The sequence below is a fragment of the Chelonoidis abingdonii genome, chromosome 3 (assembly GCF_003597395.2).
Source record: "Chelonoidis abingdonii isolate Lonesome George chromosome 3, CheloAbing_2.0, whole genome shotgun sequence".
NCBI classification, from domain to species: Eukaryota; Metazoa; Chordata; order Testudines; family Testudinidae; genus Chelonoidis; species Chelonoidis abingdonii.
This window is the reverse complement of record NC_133771.1, coordinates 143,654,905-143,678,995: the sequence shown is the minus strand read 5'-3', so window position 1 is coordinate 143,678,995 and position 24,091 is coordinate 143,654,905. Positions and strand designations below refer to the sequence as shown.

Below are 24,091 nucleotides of genomic sequence, written 5' to 3'. Positions count from 1 at the left end.
AGTGACCATTTCAATCAGCAATTTACATAAGTCATCTCCTTTCTTTGCTTCTTTTATGTAAATTTGTCTTATGTAGGTTGAGTTTTTAGGTTAGGAAAGTCCAGAAATTTTGGTTAAGCTTTTATCATAAGAACTTTAGAACATACTCACCCAGACTAAATCTCATCTGCCCTAGGGCTGGAAATATAGCAGTTTGACCTGTCATGGACACTAACATTCTGGCACACTTGACAAAAGAGATGACCCTCCACAAGATGGGCTACAGACAAATAGTCTCTTTTGCCAGTCTTTGGTTCTACTTTAGGCAGCCCCCTTCTGAAGATGTTGGCCTACCTAAAATAGAGCCAAAGACTGGCAAAAGAGACTTTGTCTGTAGCTCAGTTTGCAGAGGGTTATGCCCTTTGTAAGTATTAAGAATAATACAGGCATGTGTCTTGTATTGCTTTAATATATGGTCTTACTATCCACAGATTAGTTTATTTTCTGTTAGGAATGATTTTCCTAGCCATTAATAACTGGATCCTCTTCTAAATTGGGCATGTTGAGGCAGTGTACATGTGGGGAGCCCACAACCCCCCTTTAATTCCTTCTCCTGAAGCTTCAGAGTTGAGTTGCACAAGAAATTGTTCACGAGCTTGAAGGGTTGACTTTCCCTCACGTTGGGTAACTGTCCAGAGTTTGTGACATTCAGACACCAGAGCCAAAGACTCTCTAGAAAGCTCAGGAAAACAAGCAATTTCTGGTCTTCAGGGATACTGCTGAGACCACAGAATCGTAGGAGGTCCCCAAAAGCTGTCATTGTCTCAGGCATGTTATCAGCAGGCTCAGACAGGACAGCCTTAGTCACTGAGGGACACTCCACCAGTTTGGTGGCCTGGAAAGGTCAGATGGGAAGGTACTTGGGGCATAACATGCTAGAAAATTCTTATGCATCAGAAGTAGGCATCAAGAAATATTTACAGTAATGTTATCTTCCCTTATAGGAGGGGTTTGGTACTCTCTCACATCCCTGAAATGTGAGCCTGATATTATGAAAAAACCCAGGTAGACAAAGGTTGGTGAAGCAGAATTGCAGAGACATTGGAATCAGGGAACCAAATTTGTCCATCACCAAACCTGAGGCTGAGTTGATAGTAGGTATCTCTAACAACTCCAAGAAGAGGATGAGGTGGAAGGCAATATTAGAAGTGAAGACAGAGGCCTCCATATGTCTTGCATCATTGAGCATGAGGTCACTCAAAGAAAATGAGCCTTATTTAGGTCTCCAGGGGGATCAAAAACTTTTTGGTGTGAGGGTCTGAAAGAGCCTTACTTGCCATTTTAAAGGGAAAGGTAAATAATCAAAGGTAGAAGTTAGTTGTATTATTCAATATACAACTACATGCAAGGCAGGGCCTATTGGTGTTTTTAGACTTTGTTTTATGCATATGTTTTTATGCATATTCAAAAGGATACTGTCAAGCTAATTTAAATGAAAATACTTTACATACAAGCACTCTTATTTTACAATGAACAGCTTAAAATATTAAATTGAAAAGACCATTTAAGTGTATTTTATATTAAACTATGTATCTTGCTTACATTTTGCAGTTCTAATCTGGGACAATACAAGTAGACTAGAATTTAACTATAAACAAATGAAACCAACTAGGCAATCTTACTTTTAGGTTCTCACTCTGTAGCACAATGTATAGGTTGAAAACAAGCCAAAGGGATGAACATGGATAAATTAAATACCATTTCCCAATGGTTTTTTCTCTGCAAGTCAGTGGAATAATTTGTATTGCTCTTAAAATTTAGTGAAACACCTATTTTTACAAAGAAAAATGGATAGGCAGAAATCATTAGAATCTTCAACAAAGTAAATGAAGTTACCCCTGTGGAAGACTGATACAGGCAAGAGAAGAATCAGGCACCTCACTTCTGGGCCAATTTTGGCTCTAGGCTGTCCTGTAAACTAGGTGGGAGTAGCAGCCAGACTCAGAGATCAGTTCAGGTTGTCCTGCCAGAGAAATGTGCTCAGAAGAATTTTCTTTCAGGGAAAAAGCATTCTCTAAAGAGCATTTTATGGAACTTTTGTTAAAATGTGAATATTTTTACCTTAGAATTTATTGGTACCTCAAATTAAGTGTATGCAATTGCTAAAACAGAAAATTTATTTTTTATGATTCAGGCATAAAACCAATAGGCTGCTTTTGTAAAGGTAATCATAGCTGTAATTGAATACAGAGGACTTAGTATAGATCACTATGCTAAAACATTTTTAAATGGCAGTGGTGAACATATACTAGCTCCTTTCATTTCCACTCATCTTTCCAACAAGTGAGAAGGTCCACATTTAAATTAGCAGTTTAACAGTTTTTCTTTGGGGAGCTCTTATTGATTTTCTTCTTCATTAAAAAATCAGCTTTAGAGATGGAATATTTTTATAATTGTATTCACTTGTTAATAATGACAGTGATTAATATATGTTGTGATAGACAGGAATGTACAGACTATGTAGAGCTGAGCAAAACTCAATTTCCATTTTGAAATTTGTTTTGTGTTCTGAATTGGAACAAAAAAGTCACTGTTGTATTTCTCACAAAATATTCCAAAATATTTTATTTGGGGGGGTAATCACAATGAGCACATATGCCTTATCAGGCAAACTGGCAAAGGAGTAGAGCTCCTATCCTGCACCCCCCCCACATCCACACTTCTTGCACTTCTTCACCCCCTGTCCACCGCGTGCACACACATATAGAATATCAGGGTTGGAAGGGACCTCACAAGGACATCTAGTCCAACCCCCTGTTCAAAGCAGGACCAATCCCCAGACAGATTTTTATCCCAGTTCCCTAAATGGCCCCCTCAAGGATTGAATTCACAACCCACTCCAACTCACTGCTCAAATCCCCCATACTTATTGGCTCTGCACCAAAAAAAAGTTACAAGAATCTGAAAATGTTGCAGGAGTGGGTGGGTGGGAGAGGATAACTGTGCATCAGCAAGCCCTTGACCAAATTACGTTTAAACTTCCATATTGTATTATAAAAATATATAAGTTGAAATAAGAGTCATTTCAAAACAAGACAGACAAAACAAAATCAAGTCAAAATGAAATGTTTCAACATTATTGAAACAAAATGCTTTGAGATATTTTCAGAACAAGAATTCATCAAACTAGATACTGTCCTGCTGTATGTTTTGATTTTGCAGAATTGGCATTTTCTGCTTGGAAAAAAAAAACAAAAAACCTCGTATCAGAAAATTTTCAACCAACCCTAATGCAGAGTGCATTCATTCATTGTTTAGGAGACAAGCTCTCCAAACAGTGTAAAAGGAAATGTCAGCCGCACACCCCTCTGGCATTGGCTCCTAGGTGGGGGGTCTCTGTGCACCACTGCCCCTATGCGCTGCCCCCGCAGGTCCCAATGGCCGCAGTTCCCAGTCTGGAATCATCACTCAGGGCAGGGGCAGCACGTGGAGACATCGCTCCTTCAGGGCTGCAGGGACTTGCTGGTCACTTCCAGGAGTAGTGCAGAGCGAAGGGTGCACAACAAGGCAGAACTTTCAAGAGATTTAAAGTCTTCAGACTTTTTATTTTCAGGACTCAGTTTATTCTTAAGTGTTGCAAAATGTTCCAATACCCATTTAGGTCTTAGTCAGGTTACACACACTAGATGCTAGGTTGTTTTTTTTCCCCCAAGACAATAGTGCTAACCCAGGCCCTATTGTCTGAATCAGATAGATATATTTATTCGCATTGAGAAGTACCTTAAGAATTCTGCTGGAAAACACCTGAAAATTCTCTGCACTCCCCATGATAAGATAAGTAATTGCCATCTAGTGGCTGAAAAGGGACACTTCAGGATGCTGTTCCCCTTATTTCTGACTTGTGTTTGTGTTACTTGTTTTTATTTTTCATGTAAGGCCCTTTAAAAATCCTGGCATTAGCAGAAACCAATAGATCAATTGCAGGTATTGATAACATGGGAGAAGTAATTATCTCTCATCTACTGCTGTTTTCCAATCCCTTTGTCCCCATGTAAATTTTCTTGGGTAAATCAGCTTGTGGAAGTAAAAGATTCTAAAGGGGCATCCTTAACTTATTCTTCTCTTAAAAATATAAAAAAGACAATCTTGATCCATTTTCCTTATAGACTTTAAAAACATGAAAAATATTTGTAAGGATTTCTCAAGAAACTATGAACCATACAGAAAATGAAACTAAACCCCGAAGAGTGGACGCTAGTGCTAATTACGGAAAATATATAGTTACTTCTGAAATTGGAAATTACGGTGAAAATAAGAGCAAGAATTTGGCAGAGTATCTAAAAATAAAGATCCAATTAGATAAGTTCTATAACATCCTGAGAGTATACTTTAGGAAAGTTTGATCCATCTTTACAGACAGATCTTCAGTGATGGACATAAACTCAACATCCAGCCAGAGCTCCTTAAGGCCCTCACTAGATATTAATTCAGGTAGTTGCCATCTGCAAGGAGGCTACCTGCCTTGTGATGAAGCTGCTGCTGTTCCCAGGCTAAGCAAGGGCCTTGGATTTCAATCATTCCTGTGAATCCTTCAGTAGTGGCTGTTGTTGGGTCTGTGTAATCCATTGAGTCACACTGAGTGCTTCTTTCCTTTCTGTCCATTTTTGACTAAGCAGGGGGGTTGTTATTAAATCTAAAAAGAAAGCTGTACACCTGGGTATAAATACTCATGCTCCTGCAGCCCCAAGGTTGCGTAGGCCAACTTTGACATAATCTATTTGATCTAAAAAATTAGAGTGTAAAAATCTGTATTTTTTCCAGCAAAATTTGGCTTTATTCAGTTCAAGAGGAAGGGAAAAGGGTTTTAAATAGTTTAAAAAAAACAAAAAAAACAAAAAAAACCCTGAAGTTACATACTCTCACTCAGCACAGTAAGGAGCAATTGGAGGTAATCATTTCCAGGTTGGGACTGATGTATATTGACATGGTGCTGTGGAGACGCTTTTGCTATCGAGCTGCCTGTGGCATAGCTGTAGATCTGCTGTTTTAGTTTCCAGGGTTCTTTAGTTTATACATAAACATCATAAGCATGGGAAGTAGGGGTGTAGAGGTTTTGTGCCCAGCATCCCGGCTGCCAGCCCCATGCCTGTGGTTCTGCACCCGCCCCTAGCTATGACCCCAGTCTTCACAGCCTTACCCCTGTCCATGCCCCACCTCCCAGAGCCATGGTCCTGCATCCGGCCCCAGCTCTACGGGGTGGTGTAGGGCACACACAGGGCTAAGAGGCTTGCAGCTCAGCATCCCCACTCCAAAAACTGTTTCAGTGCCACTGATAAACACTATTTTTGGAAAGTAAAATCCTTTCAATCTCTGAATGCCAAATCTAGTTCCATTTGTTGAGGACACAGAAGAGGTACTTCCTCTGAAAGACCTCATCAGTAAGGCTGTTGCAACTGTGGGATCAGCAATGGAATATTTTCTTTCCAAAAAGACAGCCTGTCTCACTCTATCCTTAGTCCAGTACCAGACGATTAAATCTAGGTGACCACTCTGAGCATAGCTTTCATACCTTGCTTCCAGGTGAATATTCTGCAATCTACACAGTAGTAACCATGCTTTCTGAGGGGACAAACTGTCCCAATAGCTATGCTGATGCTGTTCACATGCACTCCCCTTCCCACTTACCAGAAGGATCCATGCAAGGAGTGAAGGGAGCAAGAACCTCTTGGTGCCTCCTGCTTGTGCACCTGAACGAGGAACATGATTAGAAGCCAAACAAGTAGCTTAAAAAGGGCCACTAGTCACACACAGCTTTCCCACTTCAGCCTGCCTGATTGGGAGAGTTTCTGCAGTGAGCATGAGTCTGGTAAACCCATCTATACATGTGCGCATGCGCGCACACACCGTCACCTCTCCTCCAGTCTCTGCTGGACTCTCCAGCTGCTAACCCTCTCACCGACAGCACATCACCCATCTTCTGAGAGAATCATACAGGGGCAGCTCTGGGAGAATCTGTTGGGTTTATTTTCCTTACCATCTTTGTTGCTGGTCACATGCAGCTGGAACAGTTTCCCTCCCCAAAGAGATCTTCCATCAGCCTCAGGGGCTGATCCCACAGGTGGGGAACCACTACTCAGCAGAGATAATCCATCTTCAAACAACCTGTTCGATCCAAGGGACTGTTTTGGCCAGACTAAAGCATATGTTTCTTGTCACAAAGCTATTTAGGTATGAACATATAGGAGTGCTAAAGGAATCCCTTGCTATTTACAACTACTGTTTTGTGGATCACTTCTTCAAATACAGTGATGACACGCTAACCTTTCAAGATGTCAGAAGTTTGCTTTTTTAAGTCTCAAGATTCATAGATTGTAGGGCTGGAAGGGACCTCAAGAGGTCATCGAGTCCAGTCCCCTGCCCTAATGGCAGGACCAAATACTGTCTAGACCATCCCTGATAGACATTATCTAAACTACTCTTAAATATCTCCAGAGATGGAGATTCCAACCTCCCTAGGTAGTTTATTCCAGTGTTTAACCACCCTGACAGTTAGGAACTTTTACCTGATTTCCAACCTAAACCTCCCTTGCTGCAGTTTAAGCCCATTGCTTCTTGCTCTATCCTTAGAGGTTAAGATAAGCAAGTTTTCTCCATCCTCCTTATGACACCCTTTTAAATACCTGAAAACTGCTATCATGTCCCCTCTCAGTCTTCTCTTTTCCAAACTAAACAAACCCAGTTCTTTCAGCCCTCCTTCATAGGTCATGTTCTCTAGACCTTTAATCATTCTTGCTGCTCTTCCCTGGACCCTCTCCAATTTCTCCACATCTTTCTTGAAATGCAGTGCCCAGAACTGGACACAATAAGAGTAGAGAAGAGAAATGACTTATCGTGCTGCTCACAACACACCTGCGTAATGCACCCTAGAATCATGTTTTGCTTTTTTGCAACAGCTATCACATTGTGACTCATATTAGTTGTCCACTATAACCCCTAGATCCCTTCTGCCGATACTCCTTCTAGACAGTCTCCCATTCTGTATGTGTGAAACTGATTGTTCCTTCCTAAGCGGAGCACTTTGCATTTGTCTTTATTGAACTTCACCCAGTTTACCTCAGACCATTTCTCCAATTTATCCAGATCATTTTGAATTATGACCCTATCCTCCAAAACAGTTGCAATCGCTCCCAGTTTGGTAACATCTGCAAACTTAATAAGCATACTTTCCATGCCAATATCTTCATCAATGACTTAGATATTGAACAGAGCCAGTCTCAAACCAGACCCCTGCAGAACCCCACTTGTTACACCTTTCCAGCAGGATTGGGAACCATTAATAACTACTCTGAGTACTGTTATCCAGCCAGTTATGCATCCATCTTATAGTAGCCCCATCCACGTTGTATTTGCCTAGTTTATTGATAAGAATATCATGCAAGATGGTATCAAATGCTTTACTAAAGCCTAGGTATACCACATCCACCGCTTCTCCCTTATTCACAAGACTCGTTATCCTATCAAAGATAGCTATCAGATTGGTTTCATGATTTGTTCTTTACAAATCCATGTTGGCTATTCCCTATCACCTTACCACCTTCTATGTGTTTGCAGATGATTTCCTTAATTACTTGCTCCATTATCTTCCCTGGCACAGAAGTTATTTCAAGCTTCTGTTTGCCACAGTGGTACAACTCCAAACATTTTTTCTTAGTAGCTTGTTGCTACCAAAGGTTGGTGCAAAGTATTACAAACAATACTCCTCATCTGAGCCAGGAAGACTGTGCATCATCAGTGCATTATATTCTGGGGAGATGCTCCATGAATCAGATTTATAATCTTTTAAAGTTGAAAAGGTTTACTGCATGGGACAAAATACGTCAGATAATGTGAGATCATCAAAGCTATAATTTTTTTTTATTGATATTGCTGGAAAATACATCAATAGATCATGAAATATAAATCTGTCTTTAGTATTTAAGAACTGCCAAAATTATTTTATTGGTTAGCTAGTAGTACTTGGGAAAGTACACTATTCCCCAAAAAGACCTATAATTTTGGTTGAGGGAGTATTTGTTAGTTGGGATAGAGATGGACCAAATGAGTCAATAACAAAGTCAGAAATTCTAGGGCACAGGAAATTCAAAAGTTCCCGATGACCAAGTATTTAGTCATGAAGGCAGTTTAATACTTATTGCAAAGTCATCCCACCTCCTGAAATAGGATTACTTAGGATAAGCCATCTTCAGCAAAATGATTAATTCAATTTGAGTGGTCACGTTTAAATAAAAAATGCCCTGCACCATAATATTATGTTTACGTAATATTCTAGATAAGCACTCAAGTTGTGTCTAATGGAGAATTATCAAAATATTTAAAAAGTAGAGAGTTGTTTTGTTTTTTTTAGACTATAAGGACCTGAAAAGTGGGGGGGGGGAGTTAAGTATCAAATATCTACTGTCTTTAAGACATGGGTTGACCCACTGTAGAGCAAAAAACAGGCTTATATGCAACAGTATTGCAATTATAAGACACCTTCCTTTCTGCTACAACTCTCTTGTTCTTGGACATAGCACAAGACTTTGGAAACATTAACTGACGTCGCGGGGCAGGGTATTTAGAGGGGTAAGAGTCAGTGGCAGAATAATTTGGAAAAAAAGTGAATGGTCTATATTTTTCTACTGAAACGAAAGTCACATGACATCTGCCTGTCTGCCCATCCCCCATCAATTCTGCCCCCGTGATTTGCTCCCTCCAGCCCCCCAATCAATTTTGTCCCCCATCTGTTCTCTCAACCCAAGCCTCATTCTGCTCCTTCTATAGCTCCTGGGACTCTTCACCTCTCCTCCCCAAGCCTCAGAGGAGTGGGGACTGCAATGCAGTTCCCTCTCTCCCATCCCGTGCCAGGGGTCGCAAAGGGGAGGCAGAAGTCCCACTGTTCACAGGAGGGGAGCAAACAGAGGAACTATGAGCTGTTGCATTCTTTTTGCTCCCTCTCCCTAGGTCCCCTAAAAATGGTGTCTGCTCCTGATGGGAAGAAGTAAAAAGCTTTGTTAACTTCCCACAGCAGCTCCAATTGGCTGCTCTAGCCCAGGAGGCAGGGAAATGGAGAGAGCAGGTCAATCAGAAGTTTCTCCCAGGCAAAACTGAAATACATGCTTGTCTGCAACCTAGCTCAAGTTGTAGAAATGTTCTTTGCCAGATCTGTGACCCCTTTTGACCAGATACACTTCATGCACTGGTGAGCAGTGCCACTGAGAGGAAAGAAGTTGCCAGAGGGGAAGAAGCGTGGTGCCTGGACAGAAGTTATTTTGCCATCTCTGGATTTAGCTCTGGGGTTGGAGTTCCTGAAGTAGAATGCTCTGAAACTCTCCTCTTCCCTCATTAATATAAAATCTTATACCTCCTAGTGGCAAAGCGTGGTGGAAAAATTGGGTGGAAATTACAGTATTAAAAATTTCTCTCTTTGTCCAAACTGGGGAGAGCTTGCAGACAGATCTTCAAGGAAGCAGAAAGAGCAAAAGGCTCCGAAAATCCACTAGAGCAGGCTTCTTTTATTGGTACTGTCTTTGTTATTTTCACTATATAAATACCTTTACAGTTTTTGAAAGAGAGATCACTTTAGATAGGTGAACTCCAGTCTGAAAAGAGCTTTTAAAGCTGAAAAGTTAGAAAATATACTGTAAGGACTAAACTTTGAACAGGCATGGAAATGGACCAGATGACCTAAAACAGGCTTTTCCATATCTACCTTTCACAAATCCTTTGCAGGTTTCCTAAATGGTTTTAGCTGAGGAGCATCCTGCTTCATTCAGAGATCTTAGTCGTCTGGTAGCTATTATATGCAATTTTAAATTGCCAGTATTTTGCTGCAACTATACCAGTTGTCCTATGTGCTCATATCAGACATAGCTGATTATGCTCTACAGTATCTAGGTACTTCTTTTGCCACAAAAATAGTCTATAAGAAGCCTTAGTTTCACATTGTTAAAAAAAGAAGCCTTGATGTGAAATTGACAAATCAGAGGGGGGTTGGGGGAATCTACTGCTTAGCTGATTTTAGCCTGGGGACATAACCAGTACAAGAAAAACAGGGGTCAGATTCCAGATGGGAACACTTCTCATTGTATCTCCAGGCAAGTTCCTTAGAATGAAATATGACTTTATATGAAAGGTTGGATCCCTTCTATAAGGATTTATCTAGATTCAAGGGTGATGAGGGGGGGAAAGGGTGGTCCCCTTTTTCGCCTTCCTTGATAGTAAACAAAAAGGAAAATACTATTAAAGTATGTTCCATTGTTTAGAATTGTTAGTGACTTAACAGAAAGTTTTGAAACCTTGCTGACAAATTTGGGAAAGTAAAATGAAAGCTGATCTTTGACCTATACACATATACTCTACTCCAACTTTCAAAATAAAAGACACAATGGAGAACAGAAGAGCATGATGGAATCTATAAGAACTTACTTTTCACACAAGCATCTGGATGACCTACCCAGTCAACTCTTTATCTATGCTACTTCCAGAAGAGGAAGCTACTCTGTGACAGAGTCATGGAAGATGGGAGAAGTCACCATTACTGTCACCAAAAGTTACTCCTGATTGATGGAGACCAAGAGCTCCAAAAACTTACCAAATCAAATTTAATAAAAAATATGTTTGAATAACAAAAGGATCCTGGGTTGAGATTTTCAAAGCCAGCTAGGGGATTTCATCACATAACTCATTAACTTCAAAGGGAGTTGGGTGGCTAAATGCTGTAGTCAGCTTTGACAGCCTCAGACCCAGAAAACATTACATTAAAGGCCTGATCACATGACCCTTTTGCAATCAATGAGAATTTAGACAGTGAGGAGACATGGGATCAAGCCACAGTCCAAAAAGATACAGAAGATAAAACCTTCATTACCACGCTTGTTAAATTAAACTAAAATTATTAAATAAAATAATGAGCAGAGAAAAATATAAGGAAAGATGACAAAGGAGACATTTCATTATTCAGATACATACATTTTTCCATGTAAAACTCAAGTCTTTAAATGTTGGGAATATGGGAGTAGGATAAATCAGAAAAAAAGAATGACCAAATTGGACCTGAATTTTCAGTTATTTGACATGTTTTAAAGAATATAAAAATGTAATACCCCACACTGAAAGAAATCCATGTTTATACTTCAGTTGAACACCCATTCTGAGACCTCAAATTTATTACTCACTATTATCCAGTCTTCAATTTTAGTAAGGGTGGGATTGTTCTATTCATACTACAGCAGTTTTCTGACCATCAGTACTTAATCAGCCAGTTCCTTTTATATTTATTTCTGAACCGAAGAGTAAGGGAGATGTTTGAAGTCACATTCCAAAAGCTACAGAATACCACATTTTCCACAATAAATGTAACAATTCACCATGATTGTTTATTGTTTCCAACAATTCCTAATTTTCTAATTGCAGTAAACTGGTTCTTTACTTTTCTATTAGTAACAAAACCACAAGCACATCTCCATTAAACCTGAATTCTTTGGTATAGTAATAAGTTTATTAGAGCTTTTTGTTGTGCTTCATTTTAATGACAAGTGGATCAAATGCAAGTAAATTTCCAACAGTCAGGTTTGGGACTTTTTTTTTTTGGTTAAATGTTTCTTGAAAAACAGGTTCAGCTGTAGGTATAAATCAAATACATTCTATAATTGGAATAATTTTCTAATGATTAATTGGGATTGAGAACAATAACTGCCTTTAATAAGAAGATGTGGGGAAAATAATATTTCTATGAAAATGTGCATGACTTGAAGAAAGAATAAAGGTTACCTGAGACTAAGATGCTTTACCACTATTCCACCCTGTATTTGCATTACAACTCATTCCACTCATGGCTTCTAGAATTCAAACCTTAATTACGGAAAATCAACAATATTTAAATGGATACAGTCTAGTGTTTCATCATTCAGTTATTTCATCTGGAATACCAATATTCTTCATAAATGTTCTTTGTTTATCAAAATATACCAATTCATTGTGAGAATGGTTGAACCAAATAGTTATTTTAAAAAAACAAAAGAAAAAACCACAGACCTGAAACTTTGCCCATTTCCTGTTCCAAATCAGTTTTCTTCCTCACCAATCTTCCAAAAGATTCATGCTCTTTTCTTCTAAATAGTGTAATTTGGTCACTTATTATTTGGACAGGTCTTCAACCTTTGATCTCGGAGCTTTCACTCAATTGGGTTGGCATCTTGGGAAGTCAGGACTTAATATTCCTTATATTCACCCTGTCACAAGGTGACTGGTCCCTATAAGAGGAGTACGGTCCTGTGCACCTGTCACTGATTACCTGCTCCCCAATTGGGCGTAAAGGAAAGCATCTGAGCCTTATAAATGGAGACACAGCAGATGGAGAGGGACTACCCAGGGATGACACTCAACTCAGGGAGGAAAAGAAAGAGAGAAGAGCTGCTGCTGTTGAAAATAAGCTTAAGACAGAAGCAGCTGGAGGAGTGCTCTGAGATTTCCTGCAGTATTCTGGCCAAACCTTATTGAATTAAGTTTAAGTATCTTAGGAGTGTTTTGTATTAAAAATGCAAATGTTTATGTATTATTTTGGGACTGTATGTAACATCTTCAGCAGGCAGACCTGACCAATTTAATCCCTTCGAAGTGTTATGGGCTTCAAAGGATTACTTAAAGCAATGTGCCACCCAAGAATGGACTCTTGGAATAAAAGTTAAGTGGATTTCACAGGCAAAGAATTTTGAAGCTTTTGAAGCTTTGCCCTGAGTGCACCTCTGTCTGCTGATAACCTGTTATGTGAGGACAAGATCAGAGGCCCAAACCGTATAAAGGGAGTGACACTCAGATTCATGGGTGTGCTTGTTCTGAGCCAAGGCAGTTATGAATGTGCAACCACAGACAATTTCCTTGATAGTGTTTGAAGGACTGTTCACCTGCCAGAGCCCTTGGAATTAGGGGTGGTCTCTAGTAAACTTATTAGCATGAATGTAGGTTGTTTTAATAGGTTCTCTCTCATGTTTTCACCTTAAGAATAAATATGTTTGCATAGAACGGGTAGTGGGGTAACTTAACTGTGGACAATTATGCTGGTAATAGCTTCTGAAGATAAATCAAAGCAGGCCTGTTTAGGCAGTCTGACTTGCCGGGGAACTCACAGTGTTGGCAGGGAATTATGAAGTCTGGAAAAATCCCAGTCAGAAGGGAGAGAGAGATGTGTCTCTCTGCTCAAGAGATGACAGCTGAGGAGCCAGGAGCCTAGATGGGTGCTCTTGCTGGACCACAGAGAGGGAAACACAGGTGCATCTGTCCAGAACTATGCCAGAGTGACCTGAGAATCCAACAAACACAGAAAGGGGCCTGCGCAACCCCCTGATCTCAAGGGGATAGAGACTGAATCTGCATCTAGCATCAAGGCTTGGAGCCATACAGATCTCAGGAAGTAGGAGCTGTTTAGGAAGAGACTATTTTGAGAAGCTTGGGAGACTAGGATGGAGGGGACTGTTCTTTGGGTTTATTGTATGTTAATAAACCAGTTCCCAAGAAGAGGAGTTATTGACATAAACCTCTATGGATTATTCCTGTGAACTTGTGAAGGGGAAATTGAGACAGGGCACCACAGAGGCTCGCACAACCAGCAGGAGCTGCTGCAGGGAAAGTCCACTCTTTTACATGCCCCAAGTTAGCTGAATCATTAAATGAAGGTTCCAGTTTTACTTAGGCTGATCAACTGCCATCCATACTCAATTTCTTGAATTATGTGTGTTCTAGTGTCTCCTGTAGATCCTGATACATGTTGCACTGGACTAACTCTGATTACTTTGAAAATCAGTGGTTAAACTACCATTGCCTTCAGTGGTAGCAGAATTAAGTAATTGCAGAGTGCTTTTGAAAATCCCACCCACCGTACCATTTGATACTCCTGAGGGCATTCTGTGCCAAAAAATTAAAAATTCTGCAATTTTATTTGCCAAATATGGTGACTCCAGCATGGCATTGGGGAGAACAGGTCACTGGTTGCACAAGGGTGGTAAATGACTGTGCAGCTCCCCTCACCCCAGATACGGACTCAGAGGTGAGGTTGCACCCAACCCTGAAACAACGTAAGGACTGGGGTCTGCCCCAGAAACACGTCCTCTCTGTGCCAGGTGCACCAGGTATGGGCAGGCAGGCTAAACAAGGCAGCATCCAAATAAATTTTATAGGACTGGAAGGGACCCTGAAAGGTCAGAGTCCAGCCCCCTGCCATCACTAGCAGGACCAAGTACTGATTTTGCCCTAGATCCCTAAGTGGCCTCCTCAAGGACTTAACTCACAACCCTGGGTTTAGCAGGCCAATGCTCAAACCATTGAGCTATCCCTCCCCCTGATGTGGAGGGGCTTAGTGTGCGGGGATCCAGGTATGGGTTGAGAGGGTTCTGTGGGGGGCAGTCTAGGTGCGGACAGCTCAGTGGAGGATCTGGATGCACAAGGGCTTGTTTCAGGGTTCTGGGTGCAACAGTAATGGGACTCTGCAGGGGATCCAGGTGAAGGTGGTTAGGGCTCAGTGGGTGGGGAGTCTGGATGGGAGCAGGGGGGTCTGAGTGTCGGGGGACTCAGGTGAGCCCAGATTCTGGGGGCATGGGGCTTAGTGGGGTAGGTATCTGGGTACGGGTGACTTGTCAGGATAGTCCAGGTGCAGGGGGAGTGGGGCTCATTGGAGGGGTTCTGAGTGCGGTGGGTGAGGATCGGTGGGAGGGTCTGGGTATGAGGGGTTCTGGATGTACAGGACTTGGGTGGATAGGGGAGCAGTTCCCTGTACAGAGATCCCTCACCCTGCAGCTGAGGAGTGATGGGTGCAGAAAGCTGGGGGGAGGAGGGAGTTTGCAGAGCTTCCTGCAGCTCTGGACAAAACATGGGGGTGGGTCTGACCCAGCCCCAGATGCTATGCAGGGGAAGTCCCGTCCTCCCAAGCCCAGTCAGGACTAGCAGCTGAGCCCGGTGCAGGATAGGAGCTGGGTCTTCCCCAGTCCTGTCTCCCTGTACCACAGTAACTTACCTCTTTGCCAGCTGCCCTGGACCCCCAAAACATACTGCTGGGGATGGTCGCTTGACTGCTATTGTGGCTTCCCCATCAGAAAGTCATTTTTCTGCAGGGAAGCAAATAAATTTGCGAGGGGACATAAATCCTGTGCATGTGCAGTGGTGCAGAATTCCCCCAGGAGTAATTGAGGATTGGCGGATTGAAAGTTTAACTAAAACTTCTACTGCTGCCCTAACATGCTAAATTAGAGGTCTCTTTAACATGTCTAAAGTTGAGCACCCAAAATTGCTAGTCACTATCATAAACTTAGCCTACAAGCTACTGTGATGTGAAGATGGCCTTTGTCAATGTTAACCTTGAGGGACAATTTATATCTTCAGGTTCGTTCACCCAGACATAAAGCCAACATATGTGTTTGACCTGTATTCTGAAGGTTTCCATCAAAAACAACCATTGAATTTCTCCATTATGGTCAAACTGCCACTTAATGGATTTTGTTTTAAAACTAACATTCTAAAGATAGAGCTTCAAAAAATAATGACATGATGATGAACCATTCACACTGCAGAGTTTTGCACATGCCATCTGACAATAACATGAATTCAGGAGAGTCACTGACTTAGGGGCTTGCAAGGAAGCAGCATTTGCTAAATGGTTATTGTGTACCGGGTACTGTCCATCTGAGGAAAAGTCACGCAGGTACAGATTAATCAATTCTAAGGCCAGCAAGAACCACTGTGATCATCTAATCTGACCTCCTGCATATTATGGGCCAATAACACAAGTCCATATAAACTATCTTTCACAGGGATCATTTGCAGTAAGTCAGTAGCCAAGAGTCTCTTCATGTAAATATATAATATGGATTATGTATGAATATTTTGAAATAAATTTAGAAAGAAAAAAAATACATTTCTGAAGATTTGCACCACCTATTCAGTCTACAGAAACATGAGAATTACTTCCAAAGGGGCTAACATCTTAGCTTCCAAATCATATTACACCTCCGGCCAAGGTCTTACCTCTACCCGCTGAACATCCTCTACGTATTGTTTCTGTGTTTCCAAGATAGCTGTTTCAAACTCTGGATTGAAAAGGAAATACAGATTCAGAACATTTTCAAGAGACGTTTCATTCAACGTGAACATAAGAACGACCATACTGGGTCAAACCAAAAGCCCATCTTCTGACAGTGGCCAATGCCAGGTGCCCCAAAGGGAATGAACAGAAGGATAGGTAATCAAGTGATCCACCCCCTTCCGCCCATTCCCAGCTTCTGGCAAACAGAGGTTAGGAACACCATCACCACCCATCTTATCTAATAACCACTGATGGACATATTCTCCAGGAATTTAGCAAGTTCTTTTTTGAACCCTGTTATAGTCTTGGCCTTCACAACATCCTCTGGCAAGCAGTTCCACAGGTTGACTGTGTGTTGTGTGACGAAATACTTCTTTTTGTTTTAAATCCGCTGCCTATTAATTTCATTTGATGACCCTTAGTTCATGTGTAATGAGGAGTAAATAACACTTCCTTATTTACTTTCTCCACACTAGTCATGAGTTTATAGATCTCTATCATATCCCCTCCTTAGTCATCACTTTTCCAAGTTGAAAAGTCCCAGCATTATTAATCTCTCCTGAGATGGAAGCTATTCCATACCCCTAATAATTTTCGATTACCTTCTCAAAAAAGATATATTGGAATTGGAGATGGGGCGATCATATTTGCACATAGTATTCAAGATGTGGGCATACCATGGATTCATATAGACGCAATATGATATTTTCAGTATTATTACCTATCCCTTTCTTAATGATTCCCAACATTTTTGACTGCCACTGCGCTTTGAGTACAGATGGTGCTTAATCATTCAGAATATAAGTTAAAGGGACCTTAGCTGGCGGGGGGAGGGGTGTGATTTTTAAAAAAAATAAGAATTGTTTTCCTTTTAAAATGAATTCAATTGAATAGTTTTTATCCATAACCACACCCTTCCCCTTTTCAGGTTGTATAGCATTCACTAAGACCCACCGTTAGTTAAAGGGTATCATCTTATATGTTTTATGAATAAACTTCATTGTCACCATCAACAATTTATTTTTCCCTTTATCAGAAATATTTACCAACAGTATAGACAACTCTCCCATGGAATACCCCCAGGACGTTTAGGATGAATAAAACTCCCTGGAAAGCCCCCACACTTGTTTTTTCCCATATTATCCCATTAAGAGGTTGGCCTAGCTACCTGTGGAATAGCCAGCAGCTCTCCTCAAAAACTCAGCATACCCTAAGTGATCACAGGAGACCAGGGAAATCCCACACATACAGATAACTTGTGTGTTTTTTGGTGACCTCTGTTCCATGCCTCCCAACACCCCACCCCAAAACTCTCCCACACACACTCACTCTCTTACTTTCAGGCTTCCTTCATACAATATCATCTTGGAACCCCTCTTTTAAAAGGCGGGTCCTAAGTATTGGGGGAGCATGGAAAAGGTAAAGGTTAATGCGGCCTCATACTACATTAAATTTTTCCATGGGGCTTGTGACAGAGGAGACAAATATAATGGAACCCTCACTCCATCCCTGCCCCCAATTTTACCTATCCCTTGTCGCTCTGCAGGGTCTTGTACAGGGGAGAGAACAGTACTGTGAAAGTGGTTGACCTGAGCTGCACAGAACCAGGGGGACATCCACACCCAGGATTCTCCCGTAAAACTCTGACTTTGGAGGATGGATTGGATTGAATTCCCTCTGGACAAAGAATCTGTCCTCCCATCCCAGAATTAATTCACCATCCAACACCACTGTAGGGCATTTGCAATTAAAAAAAAAAAAAAGTTTCAGAAGTACAATGTCATGTGCTACTTGTCAAACTGAAAAGTTAAAGCAGTAATCAATTTTCACATCTAGAAGTTGCCACTGTCATGGTTTCTACACTCAGAATTAGGAGAAAACCAATGGGAACAATACGAGCTCTGCTTTGCTAATCTATGCCTTTAAAGCAAAGAGTCATTTTGTTTCAATGTAATATAGCTTTAAATAGAACAACTGCTCACTAACAGTCATCATTGTGGCTATGACAAGGAAAATATCAGTGAAATTAAGAACATTTCTGTTTCTTTTTCCTGGCAAATGAACATTAAAATATTATGCTAGCAAGAACTAGATTCTTTTTCTTATTTTAAAGACAGGGTAATCATTGCTCTCTCATCATTAGCTTTTCAAGAGTTGCCTTTTAATAAAAACATTTAAGTCAAAGTTAAAATAGTAACTGTTGGTCAAGTCAAAAAAGTTTAATGGAAACTTTGATTCTGGTAATATCATTTGTTTCAGTCAGAAACACATACTGTACATTCCAGCTTTGTTTATACAGAGCACTTTGATTGCATGCTGGATAGGAGAAATTACAGATTGTGCTGGGAAGGATGGATACATGCAACAACACTGGGCACATACTGTACTTGAAAGCAATTTGCTGAATCTTTAGAGAAAATAATGAAGATTTTCTATTTTTATGTAAGTATTGATGAGAGATGGTCTTGTGGTTAAAGTACAGGATTGTGAGTCAAAAGCTCAGCCTTGCATTCTCCACTTTCCAGACTTCATGTTTGACCTTAAAGCAACCTCCCTGTACAACCACCTCAGTTTCCCCATCATAAGATAATATCTGCCTACTTGGCAGGGGTGTGGTCAGGGTTTGTTCATTTATATCTGTAAAATATTGTGACATGGTGCTATGGATAGTCAAAGTAGACTAAACAAATTTAGTCAGTCAGGTTCCACTTTGCTCCCAGCAAGGTGACCAAACTATTTCTTTGATCTGTGCAGAGAGAATTGAGGAAACAAATAATTTTGACATCTCTCAGGAGCAGCACTGTACAGTGAGCCCACCTGCGGGCTATGGCTATCAGTATGCTAGCTCCTAGACATTCTCTCCCCAAACACCATCATGACAATTCACAAGCTACAGTACCAGGTAAGTACTTAAAATCTGAAGCTTCTTTCCCTTCAACAGCCATGGCGTTCTTCTCCACAATAACATCTGAATTCTAGTGGAACTGCTGTGGTGCAAAATGTGGTTAATTTAAGCTACTGTGAAATGTCTCTCACTTGGACAATTTGAGCATGTATAACATCACTCCAATTAGCGACTGGATTTACCATATAAAATCAGTACATGTCTGGGACTGGAGGAAACAAATGCCATATTATACCAAATTGGTTTTAGCCAGCTCTACTCATTGGAGGAGCACTGGAGGAACTTTAGGACACTAACTGTGACTTGAACACACGTCTATAAAGACTAGGAAAAAAAAAAAAGGCAGAAAAGCATTGCCTCTTTTTGGTAGAAATTGTTAATGCCAGAGGGTAGAGTGCCAGTATCTCTAGAACAAGCAGCTGTCAGGCCTGTACTCAAAAAAACACTCTTGACAATCTCTTTATATAATATAGTCCTTTATAGTCCTCCCTATTAGTTTTTTGTTTGGCTGGTTTTGGTTTTGTGAAAGCTCATTTAGGTGGTGATGGCAAAGGAACTTCAGGAAAACCTGGAATTTTCAGATTTCCTTGAGGCCTTTGAATCTACTTTCAGATTTTACTATGGTACAGGCTAAAATAATCAACATGGAATCTGATCTTTGCCCACAAAGAGTTGTGCTGTTGGTGGATCTCCTTCTAGTGATGGACAAAATAAGCATGGTCACGTGTACTTTTTTATAGCTATCTTCAGCCTTTGACAACAGTGACCATGGGATTTTGTTGACTTAACTACAGACCCGAGCAGAGCAGGTTCTACTCTTGGATCTTAAAAGAGATCCCAGAAGGTGGTATTTGGTAGCTATTCATCCAACCCAAGGGCTCTGTCTTGCATTCTCATGATGTTTCACAAAGTTTTCTTCTGTCATATCTCCAGAGGTTGCCTAGGGAGATGAGACAGCATGTGCTGAAGATCCAATGTTATGCTTACAAAGCACAGTTCTGAGTCTTTCATCAGTTAGATCTGTGCATTTCCCCTGGGTCTGGTTAAGTACAGATCCAGATTAGATGAAGATTATGTTACTACTTGGTTGGGGGTGGGGAAGTACTATGGATTCATTATTAACTATGTTTGACCATGATTCAGCAATGAGGTTTGCAAACTAGGGATATTTGTGAATCCCTGCTTGGCCTAGAGTGGCTTTGGTGACCAGAAATGCCCTTTTTCATCTGCTCTTGAAAACTATTGTGACCAGTTTCTTAGGATGCAGATGTTACCACCATCCTACATTAAATTATAGAGGCATTAAAAAAAATACAATTATAAACATTAGAAAGGTATTGATATTTTCTTCTGGGGTTTCCCCAATATAAAGGAGTAAGCATATATTTCCCGACTCTCCTATTCATTTCTCTTTAAATTGATATAGAGTTTTATTTATAATTTGCATTGCATTAGCCACCATTCCTTCAAATTTGTTAACAATTTCGTGTGATGGTTATAAATCCTGCTGAGGTGCTAATTCTCTGTGGTTTTATATTCCTCTTTGTTTTCCATATTTTTAAACATATGCATAGTACCAGCACTTACCAATGGCACACACTAAATTTCAGTCCATGTATGTAGCATAAAAGTTTTCAACCACAAAACATTTTTCTGCTAAGTTATCAACAGCACTTGGATTCTGGCTGGTCCTAAACCTATGCACTACCCTGTTATCTATGAGTATGTCTAAATTGCAATTAGACTGCTGCTGCCGAAATGTGCCAGCTGATTTGGGCTCGGGCTAAGGGGCTGTTTAATTGTGACGTAGATGTTCAGGCTGAGACTGGAACCCAAGCTCTGGGACTCACCCCACAAGCCTGAGCCTTGCTGGCATGGGCCAGCGTGGGTTTTTAATTGCAGTGTAAACCTGCCCTAATGGGCTATGGTTAATGTTCTTAGGTTTTCTGGAGTCAAGACGTTCTCAAAGCTTCTCCCACTGGTCTGAGAAAGTCCAAGTCATCTGACTTTCAAAGCAAGCTGCAGGCCTCTTCTTTTAGATTTTAAGATCAGCATTTAAGAATGTGTTCCCTCTCTGGCTTCAGAAGTCACATGCACCTCTTATATATGCAATTTTGGCACAAATCTCAGGTAGACTCATTTTTAAGACTTCATTATTCACTTAACCTTACTCACCTTCACTGTCCTCTACAAGTAGGCATGTAAACAAAAAAAGTTACCTTTTACGTGCAGAAAATGACTTCCATTGGTCATTAATTACAGTAACCAAACTCCCTTAATTTTTTTTCTTATTGGCAAACAAATTAAAGCCCAAGACAGAAATGTTTAAATCCTTTTTAAAAGACACTGACAGTTTGAATAAATTTCCCCAAAAAACACAAACAAAAAAAGGGGGGGGGGAGGTGGGTATGAGAACCTATGGGTAGGAGCAATAACAGAAGCAAATTAATTAAAATTAATCTTTTTCAGGCAAATAAATAGAATTTTCAAAAAGGAAGAGAAAAAGTACAGGATCTAAGCAACCAGTATTCTTAAATTAGGCTAAACTGCTTTTTGTTCTTTTTTGCAGGTATTCCAAATTAACCCATTTTCAAAATTCTTATTAGTATTCTGATTTAACCAAACTCACTGTTTTTCCTTGGATAACCAGTATAATACTTAGTTCTGATAATTCTCTGCTAATCTCAGTTACCGTGTCTACCAGAGTTGTGAACTTTTTCTTGTTAAAGCAATTTAAATGAAGTAAAATTTAAAGCTCAATAAATGGAAAGCTATATAGTGGGAGGAAAACTTTTTTTAAGCAACTGAAATTAAGAGAATTAATGCTGACTTATTTTTTGTGAGAACATATATAATCTGGATTAGTAAAGCAAAAAAGCTGATACTCAAGGCTTCAAAGTTTTGACTATGTCTGAAAGGCAGGTTTTGTTTACTTGTAAATTATATCACTAGATTGCTTATACTGCAGTGGACATTTTGAAAGTAAATTAAGGGACAATGCAGTGTTCATATTGCAACTTCAGATCTTTTGCTTTGTAGGTAAAGGCTTTGGATACAGTCACACACGCCCACACACACACACCGGCCAAATATCCATTTGTGTCAACAGACACAAGACTCTGACCCTTACAGGAACTGAGGTCAGGAACCAGGTCTAGCAGCACCTTTGCTGAGGCCTCAGCACTACCCAGTGGTCCCTCAAGACAATCTGCCACCATAGGCATATCTTCAGTGCCTTCCCCTCTTACTACTACATAGAACAGAGGTGCTCAACCAGGGGTGCACTCCCTGAGGGGGACTTTCTGGGGAGGTATGGCGAGCTTTCTGATGATTCGGTGGTCATGACAGAAGTGGTGGGAGCAAATGCCAGGTCACTCACTCAGGGTTGGTCCAGCCATTCCTCTGTCATGATGGGGGCGGCTAAGCCAAATTTGAGTGAACGGCATTGCAACCTGACCTAACAGGGACTCAGCACCACTGAGGTTTGGCTCTGTCACCTCAGGCAATTGCCTAGCTTGCATATAATTAAAACAGTCCCTGGCACCGTTATTTTCTAGTCTCTAACACACAAAACTTCAGGCCATATCTACACTACACACTCTTGGTACCACAGTTATGTCAGTCAGGGATGTGATGAGGTGTGATTCTTGACTAACAAACCAGTACTGGCAAAAGCCCCTGGTGTAGATGCAGTTATACCAGCAAAACTGATTTTTGCTAGTGTAGCTTATTTTACTCAGGGCAGAGCAGGGCTGGAATACATTATGTCAACAAAAAATGTAGTTTTTTCCAGTATAAGCTACATCCACACTAGAAGTGCTTTGCCAGTAGAGAATACAGATATTCCTGTACCAACAAAACACTCCTAGTGTAGACACAGCCTAGTTCTCAGACCATTCTTGGAAGGCCCAGAGTGAGGCAAGTTTGAAATCAACCCCACCCAGAGCCTAGCAGCAGTGCTAAGAAATCTGTTGAAATAATGACAAATTCCTTATTTGCCATGGAAAGGCCGGAGGACTGGTGGGAAAAGGAAGAGTTGTAAATAGTCAGGGCCATAGGGATGAATGTAGCCTCAAACTGTAGAGATCTCTTGGATGCTAATTCAAAACTGAGCCTCCCTGAACCTCTGATATTTGCCTGTCATCAAGACTACTAACCAAAAGCAGACTTGAAATTCTTTTCAGTGGTAATCTAGTTTTTTCTAGCCTACAAAACATGAGATTGTTCATTAGTCATTTAATGATAGCTTAAACAAATGCTTTTAGACAACTAGAAAGAATAATGAATTCACTTAGACAATATAGTAAAGTAAACAGACTGGTGAAGTAACTCAACTTCTGAAATGCACCAAACTACAACACGTCCCCCACGTTTATTTCTTATATCCATTTGCTTGTTCCCTTTGCCAACAAAGAGGTTGTGCAGAGCACATATGAGGGACAACATGTGCCTTATGCCACTCTAATAACCTAAAATTAGCCCTGAGGTTTCAAAGGGAGTCTCTATCCAGCAGCAAGGAAGATTGCCCCACATCATTGCTATGAGGAGCTGTAAGCTGCAGAAGAACAAAAGACAAAAGCATGGCAAAGTGCATTATTGTTTGCTGTAAGTACAGTGTACTCAGTGTACACCTTGGTGTTTAACAAATTAATACAAAATATTTCAGTCAAATTCATGCAAGTTAACAATACTTCTACCTTTATGCCAAGATCTTTAAAAACAGGTACAGACATTAGGCTCCAAAGTCTGTATTTAGGCACCTAAATAAGGGCTCTGGTTTTCAGTAATGCTGAGCACACAACAGCTCCCTCTGAAATCAATGGGAAGTGTTGGATCCTGTTTGGGTCTCCAAGCCATCCATACCTGCTTCCATGTATTTGAGTTTTTGTTCCTCATCGGGAGGCTTGGGTGGTGGCCACATGGATGGAGTTCTCCTTGGAAACCTCCCTTCAATGTAATCCGATGAATGTGTGGGTTGGCTAACTGCAGCCCAAGTATAAAGCTGGTCTTGCTGGGGTTATTAAAAAGAAAAGTTGAGAAGTTCATTGTATGAAAAAGACAACAAACAAGTTCAGAAACATCAAAGCTTTCATTTCCAA

General features: G+C 40.6%; 1 protein-coding gene across 1 annotated transcript in view; it reads right to left on the bottom strand.

Annotated features, from left to right (window-relative positions):
- FMN2 (formin 2) overlaps nucleotides 1-24,091 on the bottom strand; it is a 238,261-nt gene that overhangs the window by 168,997 nt on the left and 45,173 nt on the right. The window contains exons 3-4 of the mRNA XM_075064186.1: nucleotides 23,856-24,003; nucleotides 16,030-16,091 (exon numbers count right to left, since the gene is read on the bottom strand). Of these exons, the coding sequence (XP_074920287.1) occupies nucleotides 16,030-16,091; nucleotides 23,856-24,003 (210 nt within the window). The remainder of the gene's footprint in view (nucleotides 1-16,029; nucleotides 16,092-23,855; nucleotides 24,004-24,091) is intronic.